Genomic DNA, 11,382 nt, shown 5'->3' with positions numbered 1-11,382 from the left:
AGCCTAGAATAATAGCAATATGTGATCTAGCAGACATTGATTCCACTTTGATCTAATTTTATTAGCACCATTCTCCATTCATCACTGATATTTGCCAGGGTATACTAGCCTGTTCTTTGGGCAGCCAAACGAGTAGAGCAGAGACTGTGCGTAAAGTAGAGAATCCAGCACATGTGCAGAAGCTTCTGACTATTAGCTGTTGGGAAGACGGTTCCAGAGAATTTGGATCCGCAGCCGCTCCGTAGTTTTTTTTAGACTGTTAGACTTCTGGTGCCAAATCTGTCTGTACAAGTGCACATTGCAGAAATATGATTGTGGTATTGCGACCATTTTGAGAAATCATATAACATTTCTCTAAATGATACTAGACACATTGATAAAGAATAATATATGACACATTTGTTTATAAGTACAACTTCTCTAGAGTACTAAAGCTTTGTGTTGTCACTATTGTGACCCATGGGATTAAATGGGTTAAGAAACAACAGAAAACGCAGTCATCCACAAACATCAGAGTCTATCCTTTAATAATAGTCAAAGATACAATAGGACTTAATATAAGTTACTGCAGTTTTAAATAGCCGGAACCGCTGTAGACAAAAGACAATCCTGTGTGGAGTCATACAGTATTACAGTAGTGTATGTTTGTGTACGTACATATGTACGTGTGTACGTGTATGTGGGTACTGGTTTCTACTGGTAAGGACAGAGTGTGTGTGTTCAGGTTGGAAACTGCCAGTGTGACAAGAAGTTTCTGTAGGCCTGTCAAAGAACCGTTGGGGTGTTAGCAGTTGAAGCTGCTGTATGTACCAGGCACTTGTCATCTCCCGTCTGGATTACTGCAACTCGCTGTTGGCTGGGCTCCCTGCCTGTGCCATTAAACCCCTACAACTCATCCAGAACGCCGCAGCCCGTCTGGTGTTCAACCTTCCCAAGTTCTCTCACGTCACCCCGCTCCTCCGCTCTCTCCACTGGCTTCCAGTTGAAGCTCGCATCCGCTACAAGACCATGGTGCTTGCCTACGGAGCTGTGAGGGGAACGGCACCTCAGTACCTCCAGGCTCTGATCAGGCCCTACACCCAAACAAGGGCACTGCGTTCATCCACCTCTGGCCTGCTCGCCTCCCTACCACTGAGGAAGTACAGTTCCCGCGCAGCCCAGTCAAAACTGTTCGCTGCTCTGGCCCCCCAATGGTGGAACAAACTCCCTCACGACGCCAGGACAGCGGAGTCAATCACCACCTTCCGGAGACACCTGAAACCCCACCTCTTTCAGGAATACCTAGGATAGGATAAAGTAATCCTTCTCACCCCCTCTTAAAAGATTTAGATGCACTATTGTAAAGTGGCTGTTCCACTGGATGTCTTAAGGTGAACGCACCAATTTGTAAGTCGCTCTGGATAAGAGCGTCTGCTAAATGACTTAAATGTAAATGTAAATGTATGTGTGTGTGTCACTTTTAACATAATGAAGAGACAACTATCTCCAGCCTCCATAACACCATCCATTATCCTCTCTCTCTCCTCCCTCTACCCCCTGTCCATACTCAGGTTCACACTGTAGAAACCAAATGTGCTATTTCATGACATGATATCATTTAGTTGAAATCACTTTTACGTAAATGGACGTTAATGTCCCCCGTTTTTATGCTGCAGTACATTGTGAATGTTCATAGTGTCTCCTCTAGTCTCTCCTATTCTCTCTCGCTTCTTCCTCCTCTTTCCACTGAGGCCCGATTCAAGGACATGCAACCAGAAGGATACCTGCCGAACAACTACAGTATATTTTCCTGTACTCACACAACAGCACATACCAGTCAGACTGGTATGCCGTGTAAAGTGTATGTGTGTGTATGTTTGTGTATGTGTGTGCATGTGTGTGTATGTGTATGTATGTGCTGAACATAGAGTCAAAATAGAAGTATGTGTAAACCAGAGCAAAAGTTATGTTTCGCTTTCACACAGGTGTGTGAGAGAGTATGCGTGTAGATATTCTACCTATGTATGTGTGTGTGTGTGTGTGTGTGTGTGTGTGTGTGTGTGTGTGTGTGTGTGTGTGTGCGTGTGTGAGCTCACACTCTGGAAGAAAGAGTAATTTACTGCAATTTATTGCATTAGATGGTTTCTGTGCTTCATACTCAAGCTCTGATACTGCCCCCCCCCCCCACACACACACACACAGCTGTGGAGAGAGAGAGATGAATACAGAAGGAGAGATAAAGAGAGGGATAGTGGGAGAGGGATAAAGAACAGGTGTGAGGTATTAAAGCCTCTTAGAGTAGCAGACTTAACACTGGGCAGTGGATATATATATATACATTACCAGTCAAAAGTTTGGACACACCTACTCATTCAAGGGTTTTTCTTTATTTTTACTATTTTCTACATTGTAGAATAATAGTGAAGACATCAAAACTATGAAATAACACATATGGAGTCATGTAGTAACCAAAGAAGTATTATACAAATCAAAATATATTTTATATTTGGGATTCTTGTTAAGAGTTCATTTGTTTAATTTCTTTCCTTCTTAATGCGTTTGAGCCAATCAGTTGTGTTGTGACAAGGTAGGTGTCACGTTCTGACCATAGTTCTTTTGTGTTTTCTTTGTTTTAGTGTTGGTCAGGATGTGAGCTGAGTGGGCATTCTATGTTGTGTTCTCAATCAGAGGCAGGTGTTGGTCATTGTCTCTGATTGGGAACCATATTTAGGTAGGCTGTTTGGTGTTGGGTTTTTGAGGGTGGTTGTCTTCTGTTTTCGTGTGTCTGCACCAAACAGAACTGTTTTGTTTTTTTCACATTTGTTGTTTTGTATTTTGTAGTGTTCATGTTTATTGTCTTTATTAAACATGATGAACACTAACAACTCTGCGCTTTGGTCCAATCCTTCGTCCACAGAAGAAAGCCGTTACAGTAGGGGTGGTACACAGAAGATAGCCCTATTTGGTAAAAGACCAAGTCCATATTATGGCAAGAACGGCTCAAATAAGCAGAGAAAAGACAGTCCATCATTACTTTAAGACATGAAGGTCAGTCAATACGGAAAATTTCAATAACTTTGAAAGGTTCTTCAAGTGCAGTCGCAAAAACCATCAAGCGCTATGATGAAACTGGCTCTCATGAGGACCGCCACAGGAAAGGAAGACCCAGAGTTTCTACTGCGGAGGATAGGTTCATTGGAGTTAACTGCACCTCAAATTGCAGCCCAAATAAATGCTTCACAGAGTTCAAGTAGCAGACATCTCAACATCAACTGTTTAGAGGAGACTGTGTGAATCAGGCCTTCGTGGTTGAATTGCTGCAAAGAAACCACTACTAAAGGACACCAATAATAAGAAGAGACTTGTTGGGGCAAGAACACGAGCAATGGACAATAGTTATGTCAAGATCGCAGATTTTAGAGAAACAACAAATGTCGGTACATATAAGTGTCTTATATCGTCTGAAAACGTAAATTATTGTTAATATAACTGCACTGTCCAATTTCCTAGATAGTAGCTATTACTGTGAAAAAATGCCATGCTATTGTTTGAGAAGAGCTCCTAACAACAAAACACTTTTTTCACCACGATAGGTTTGATAAATTCACCTCCTTCATGGCACGCCAATGACGCGGGCGGTCATCACTTGAACAACTGTATCTTTGTCAAACAAAGCTAGCTAGATAACCAAAGAGCTGGGCTTTACGTGAAACCATGTATATGTCGTAAAATGTGCTACTAACCTTGTACGACAGCATGCCTTTTCATTTTGGACAAAAATTATAAGGATATTCAGATTTATGAAATTATGAAAACTAGTTGTTTTTCAAATGTTATAACTTATAATATGGCTACTAATACTTGGAAAGTCCAAGTCCAAGTATACAGATTTGATGATATTCTTGTAGAAAAATATATTATGAATGCGAATGTCTCCTTCACGATTTGCCCAAATGTACCTGGGGACTTCACACTAAAAGTCTTGTAGTTCATTCATACTTCAAGTTATCTATCTGAAACTTTGCACATATACTGCCATCTTGTGGACATTACAACCAGAGTGATGGCTAGAACTATGACCTCTCTGTTGCATTTCAAAGGTGGTGGTAGAAAAAGACTGGTTGTTTTTTTCTTTTGTATTTTCTTCTACCAGATCTATTGTGTTATATTCTCCAACATTCAATTCACATTTCCACAAACTTCAAAGTGTTTCCTTTCAAATGGTAGCAAAAATATGCATATCCTTGCTTCAGGGCCTGAGCTACAGGCAGTTAGATTTGGGTATGACATTTAGGCGAAAATTGAAAAAAAGGGGGCTATCCCTAAGAAGTTTTAGCAGATCTCTCCACCGTGAAGCATGGAGGAGGAGTTGTGATGGTGTGGGGGTGCTTTGCTGGTGACACTGTCAGTGATTTATTTAGAATTCAAAGAAGACTTAACCAGCATGGCTACCACAACACTCTGCAGTGATATGCCATCCCATTCCAACAGGACAACGACCCAACACACCTCCAGGCTGTGTAAGGGCTATTTGAACAAAAAGTGTGGCTACTTTGAAGAATCAAAAATCTAAAATATATTTTGATTTGTTTAACACTATTTTAGTTACTACATGATTCCATGTGTTATTTCATAGGTTTGATGTCTTCACTAATATTCTAGAACGTAGAAAATAGTTAAAATAAAGAAAAACCCTTGAATGAGTAGGTGTGTTCAAACTTTTGACTGCTAGTGTATATACACAGAGAGAGAGTGAGAGATACACTAGCAGTGTGTGTGTGTCCAACTGGTATGGTGATGGTTCAGTGGACTGCCTGAAACCGGCCCACTGCAGAACAGACTGGACACACACACACACACACACACACACACACACTGGGCTCTCCCCCGGGTGTCTTCTCATATCTGCATTGTCTTCTCTGTCTAGACGAGCTCATTATGGGACAGAGGTCTGTGAAGCGACGAAGCCCTAGTGTGTTTGTGTGTGTGTCTAACTCTGCAATCCCCCGGTGTGTGTGTGCAGAACAGGGGCATGTGATCGATAGACTGTGACCAGCACAATAAATTATTTAGAGCCGAACAGAGCTTTAAGACTTCTTGTATGTGTGTGTGCGTGCCTCTTGGTGTGTGTGCGTGCCTCTTGGTGTGTGTGTGGACCTTAGTCTCAATAAGCATGTGGGTCACCCGTAATACATGTCAGTATTTGACGTCCATCCATGTCTAAGGACGTCGGGAGATGACGTGGAAACCGGTCTCGAGGGGAAACAATGAGCGCTGTTACCTTCAAGTAGGTTTCGGTTTTGTTTTGCTAGGGCGTTGGGGACGGGGATGGCGGATGGGCGTAAACATCTGGTTCTAAAGGCTGCAAGTTCAAATCCAGATATAGAACATTGAAAGGAGTTAATGCCTAAACTTAACCTTAAAGACGTCACTTTTGAGAAACATGGATGAACGTCTAATTATGATGTGAGGCTGTGAGAGCTTGTTGCTATAAGACTCTGGCTCTGCTGCGATCTGATGCTGTCCTCACAGTTGGAGTTAGCTCTGAAGTTTAGCACATACAGGACGTCTCAGCACAACACACACACACGCACACGCACACACGCACACACACACACACACAGCCCTGAGCCAGTACACTATAAGGTGCTTCTGGGTTTGGAAACTTTAGGGACTATAAAATCAGTAAAATCTGTTTCTATGACTGCTCTCCTTGGGTGCATTTCAAACGTTTACAGTACAGATTGTCTTGTCTCCTCTCCTTCATTTCAAGCCCTATAGCAGTGTTTCCCAAACTCGGCCCCCTTCCCTAGCACTACACAGCTGATTCAAATAATGAAAACTAAATGATGAGATGATTATTTGCATCAGCTGTGTAGTGCTATGGCAAAAAACAAAACGTGCGCCCTTCTGGTCCCCAGGACCGAGTTTGGGAAACATTGCCCTATAGGGAAACACTAATGCATTTGAAGGAGATGAGGAGAGGAAGCCCCTGTAGACTATTGAGATGCAGCCTTCATCTGATGGCCAACTTACAGCAAGATCATGACGTTCCGCAACAATGAATGCATGAATGTTGAAGGCTGTTTAAAATACCAACCCCCACACCCCTGAATCAACCATTAGCATGAGCCATGCACAATGATACACTCACAGGATCTCAGGCTGAGGTTACAACACGCACACACATACACACACATGTACACACACGCACACGCACACGCACGCACACGCACGCACGCACGCACGCACGCACGCACGCACGCACGCACGCACACACACACACACACACACACACACACACACACAGATTTATTGGGGGATGACAGGGGGTTCCAGAAACTACAGGGTGCACCCTCCCTGCTCTTATTGGTCAGTTGCGGACATCAGCAAGATTCTAGAACATTGCCCTTGGCGACGGTGACTCGCTTGCCAACAACAGTTCCGTAACAGAGAGAGAACCCTCACACAGACACACATATATACACACCCCAGCCTTCCATCTGTAAACACACCTACCCACACACACACTCTACATGCCCTTTCAGGACCCCTGTTCTGTTTACATCCCAGCCATTGGGCCCTTCACCCCTTAAACACCCCATCCACATCTTACACCCCTTACACAACCTGAATCCCCCTGATCCTGTTTCTCTTTCAGTGGTCATATTTATACCCTGCTCTGTCCTCTTACGGGTTAACACGTACCCCTCCTGGCCCTCTCTGCATCACAACAGAACACCCAACACCCCCCTGTATCCAGACTGAGCAGCAGATATGTCCTACGGGCCATCTCATCATTCAACAGATGAGATGGCTGCAGCGTGTGTGTTTGTTTGTGGTATATGTGTGTTTGAAGTAAGGTCATATAGTACATGGGACAGACATCTTAACAGCAGTTTCATCTGTCTTGAGGCTGTGGGTCTGTCGAGACGGTTTAGCTGCTCCTAAGTACATCATCTGATAATGACCAGCTAAAGATCTGACAGTTTAGCTGTGTATCTGTGTCTCTCTGTGTGTGTGTATGTGTGTGTCTGTGTGTGTGTCTGTATATGTGTGTGTCTGTGTGTGTGCATGAATGTGTGCGTGTCTACTTGCTTGAGTGCCTGCTTGTTTCTTGTGCTTGCGTGTGTGCATGTAGTGACAGCTAAGGACTTGTCTCCTGAATATAGAGGGATGGAGACAGAGATGGAAAAACAGATGGAAGGAGGGGTGCTAATGTTCCTAGACCTAAGGGTCTGAATTTAGCTGTGCCCTTGAGAGGAGTGTGTGTGTGTGTGTGTGTGTGTGTGTGTGTGCGTGCGTGCGTGCGTGTCGGTGTGGATGCATCTCAGTAGGCAGGGACATGGAGTGTGATTACAAATTAACCCCCCCCACTATAAAAAATAATGCTGATATCCTCCTATTGCTCCACGCCCACATATAGACCCACACACTGATGCTCTCATCAACTTCACTGGAAATAACCCATCTGACTAAACTCAACTCCATGGTGGAGGAAGCTTCTGTTGAGACCAGGCTTTGTGGAATTCAGCTCTGACTACATCGATTTGCCCAAGGTCAATACTTCAAAAAAGAACAAATATGGAACGCTTACCTTGTACCTATGTTTGCCCTCTGTAGATGCGTGCCTTTTTTTGTTTGCTGAGATCCATATGTTTTAATAAACCGTTAATCAAATACAACCACCAACTGTTTCCTTTTTGAGATTCAACTGGCATGTGCTCAGTTTTCCCGTCTTAGAGCAACAGCAAGGAGCAAAGAGGCGCTGGTTGTATTTGATTAACGTTTATTGAGCAAACATGGAAAGGCATGCAAACTACAGAGGACAAACATACTGTAGGTACAAGCTGAATTCCTGTATTCAACAAAGCCTGGTCTCTGATCAACTCCGTTGGTGGAGTTGATCAGGAACTTCCTTCACCATGGAGTTGAGTTTAGTCAGCTAGAAATAATCTGGCTAACAAACACACAAACACTACTCTCGTGTGTGCGCTCTGTACTAATAGTTTGAGGTGGACAGAAGGCAGAGAGTGGAGGGTCAGGGTTAGTCTAGACCTATGAATCACTTGTTCCCCCTGGTGAAAGAGATACAGTTACAGTAGCTATAACTAGGCTGGACTCAGGGGTGAAAGTAAGGTGGTGCGGTCCGACATCAAGGCAAAATAAATAGTGTAGGTACGCTGTACCGGTAAAGCATAAGCCTGTCACAATACTTCAAACAAAATGTCATGAAAACTGTCGGCTACTACACCATTATTTATCAATACCGTATATCAGAGGCATAAAAAAGGAGCGAATGCACTTGAAAACGGGTGGTGTAGCCTACGCTCCAAAATGCGATGTGGATCGACGAGAACACTGAAAGTGGACGCATAAATTCCGCCTAATGACAGTTGTCAAATGTCATTGCACTTTTTTGTTGTTTTGTGTAATGGATCTTTCCCTTCACCACCGTTTTGAGGATGGAAATATGCTGTGAGTGGATGAACGTGCGCGGGGAGCCTAGTGAAGGAGCCCTTTGAAGTGACTGTTTGACAATCAGATGAAAACATCATGACTGGTTGTGTTTATGCCACAATAAAAGGTGACACATTTTAAAAGCTAAATGACAAATCTTTACGAGTAGGCCCACAGAGGTCCTATTGAATTAATAGGGGTTCTATATGTAATTCTATGATTAGGCCCAAAACATTTAAAAAATAGGAGGCTCATTAAGTTCTACTTTCTACTTTCACCCCTGGCTGGACTAGAATATGAACCTAACCTATTGTAGACCTAAATACTATGTGTTTATCTGTGTGTCCTTCCCCATAATTATTATTTGAATTCATAGTGCTTTTCTCAAACAAGCGCATAACATTGAATGGAGGGTAACTCACTCTTATTATTGCATCACCAGAGAAACCAAACTAGCAGTGTGTGTGTGAGTGTGAGTGTGTGTGTGTGTAACAGTAGGGGGCTTATTGCTCTTAATAGTTCAGAAGTCACTCTGTAGACCTGAAGTGGAAGGCTTATCCCCCCTTGTTGCTCTCTCGCACTCGCACAGACACACTTACACAAAGTTACACACGCACGCACGCACGCACGCACGCACGCACGCACGCACGCACACACACACACACACACACACACACACACACACACACACACACACACACACACACACACACACACACACACACACACACACACACACACACACACACACACACACACACACACACACAGGGTATAATGTCTGTCCTGTTCTCTTCCACTTAGAGACACCCAGTCAGAACAGGACTGTCACTCTACAGAGTCCAAGGTCCCGGTGTCCTTTATTCTCATCTCTCCATCCCTCTTCTTTCCTCCTTCTTTTCTTCAGTGTCCTTCCATCACTCCATTGCTCCTTGTAATGTATCCTCTCTGCTTTCTCTTCTGCCTTTTTATTTTATTTGATTCTCTTCCAGCTGCTCACATCCCGCACTCACACCTGCATGCCAGCCTTATTCAGATCCCCGTTCCCCTGATGCCCTCCCCCCATCATCCCTCCGCCCATATGTCTCTCCTCCTCGTCATCACTGTCCATGTCTTCCCCCTTCCTCTTGTTGTATCTCTCGTACAGCACCATGAGGACACCCATCACCCATGCCGACACGGTGCCAGCACTGAAGATGACAAAGCCAATAGCGATAAAGAACAGATAGTCCCAGTAACCCAGGCCCTGGTGGCAGTCTGCCCTCAGCTGCATGCCCACCTCAGCCAGCCGCTGCCCAGACACTTCCGGAGGCCCCTGGCACACTGTCTGACCCTCATCTGGAGAAAGGGAAAGAAAACAGACATGGTAAGGGGGGTAAAGAAATGGAGCGATGGGGGAGCAGGAGAAGAGCATTAAGGCAGTAGGAGACAGGGATGGGGAGAGAAAGAGTTGAGAGGAGGGAAGAATGGAGGAGAGGGAAAGGTGCGGGGGTGAGGGGGAAAATAATTCAAGGGAGAGAAATTACCACAATGCAGCTCACACACACACACACACACACCCACACACACATAAAAAGCTGTGATAACCTTGGTGATAAATGATCCGTAAAAACACGATAGATTTCCTCAGGGTAATGCAGATCTGGGACACGTCTAGGCACAGACTCATTAGAATGCTTAACACACACACACACACACACACACACACACACACACACACACACACACTGGGATGAGCATTTAAATAGCCTTCATAGAAACACACACAAGGCATCTCCAAGGAGAGATAGTGTTTTGCTGCAAACTTTGACTCAATCATTCACTTTGTGATTACAAAAACACCATTGTTGGCAATACAATGTTACAGTTTTGAAGGCTTTAAAAAAGATGATTCAACAAATTTAATAGAGATAAATATATGTAACATGAAAATATTTCGATACGGAGACACCACAGATCTGGTCCCTGGGGGCCATACCAGCAATCTTACAAAATGCCGTTGACCCCAATTAGGTTCGATGCTATACTGCATGTTATAGTTTAGAGAACCTTGTGTACATGTCCCAACGTTTTTGTAACATGCCTGGTTGGTTGATGTACCACACAAGTGTTCAACTCTGATGGTTTTTGTGATTTCCTTTCAATTTGGGTCCAATTCTACTAAGCTATATGGAATTGTTTTAAGGTCATACCAAGGATAATTTTGCTATTTGATATGGAAAAATATATATTTTGATGAAACATTTTATTTGGTCTCACTGCTATTAGCCCAAACAAACGCATTGAATAACAGATTCACTACATGGAACAACACATAGTCCCCCCCAAATAATCTAAAGGAAGTTTGTTCTGAAGAGATATAAGGAAACATTTATTTATTTATTTTATTACATGTATTTAACCCCTTATTTTTGTCACTAAACAGTCTCCATATATAAAGTACTTCCATTTATTTTTTCAACTGGTACCAAGGGACCTTCAGCAAAACAACCCACATCTACATGTTTGTGAGAGTCTCACCTTTCCACAATAGTCATAATAGTCAATCTTTCGGAAGCTACAGACAATTTTGCGAGAAGACCGATTTTCGGGATGTCTCATGGTCTGATAAACACCATTCTAGTTCTGTCACCTTTCATCGCAGATGCGGAAGTGCGACATCGGCACATCCAATCAAATAAAAAAATATCTCTAGCTTAAACATTTGGATTTTTATGGGGATTTTTTATTATGCTACTCCACTGTCTCTGTCAGTCAATCCGTTACAGCCAATGATGTGTGAGGAGTGCGGAGACCCATACAGACTGATCTGGGTCACTTCTGTCTCACAACATAGAGAGAAAGAAAGAAACAAGGGAAGAGTTCTTTCTTCACATATGATTTCATTTCATCTCTCTCTCGCTCTCTCTTTCTCTCGCTCAATCCCCCACTCCTCCCTCCATC

General features: G+C 43.4%; 1 protein-coding gene across 1 annotated transcript in view; it reads right to left on the bottom strand.

Annotated features, from left to right (window-relative positions):
* Positions 1–2,346: 2,346 nt before the first annotated feature.
* LOC115145062 (leucine-rich repeat-containing protein 52-like) overlaps positions 2,347–11,382 on the bottom strand; it is a 37,699-nt gene continuing 28,663 nt past the window's right edge. The window contains exon 2 of the mRNA XM_029686296.2: positions 2,347–9,777. Coding sequence (XP_029542156.1) covers positions 9,449–9,777 — 329 coding nt within the window. The 3' untranslated portion in view covers positions 2,347–9,448. The remainder of the gene's footprint in view (positions 9,778–11,382) is intronic.

The sequence above is a fragment of the Oncorhynchus nerka genome, linkage group LG17 (assembly GCF_034236695.1).
Source record: "Oncorhynchus nerka isolate Pitt River linkage group LG17, Oner_Uvic_2.0, whole genome shotgun sequence".
Classification (NCBI taxonomy): Eukaryota; Metazoa; Chordata; class Actinopteri; order Salmoniformes; family Salmonidae; genus Oncorhynchus; species Oncorhynchus nerka.
The sequence above is the reverse complement of the archived record's forward strand: the minus strand, read 5'-3'. Positions and strand labels throughout refer to the sequence as shown.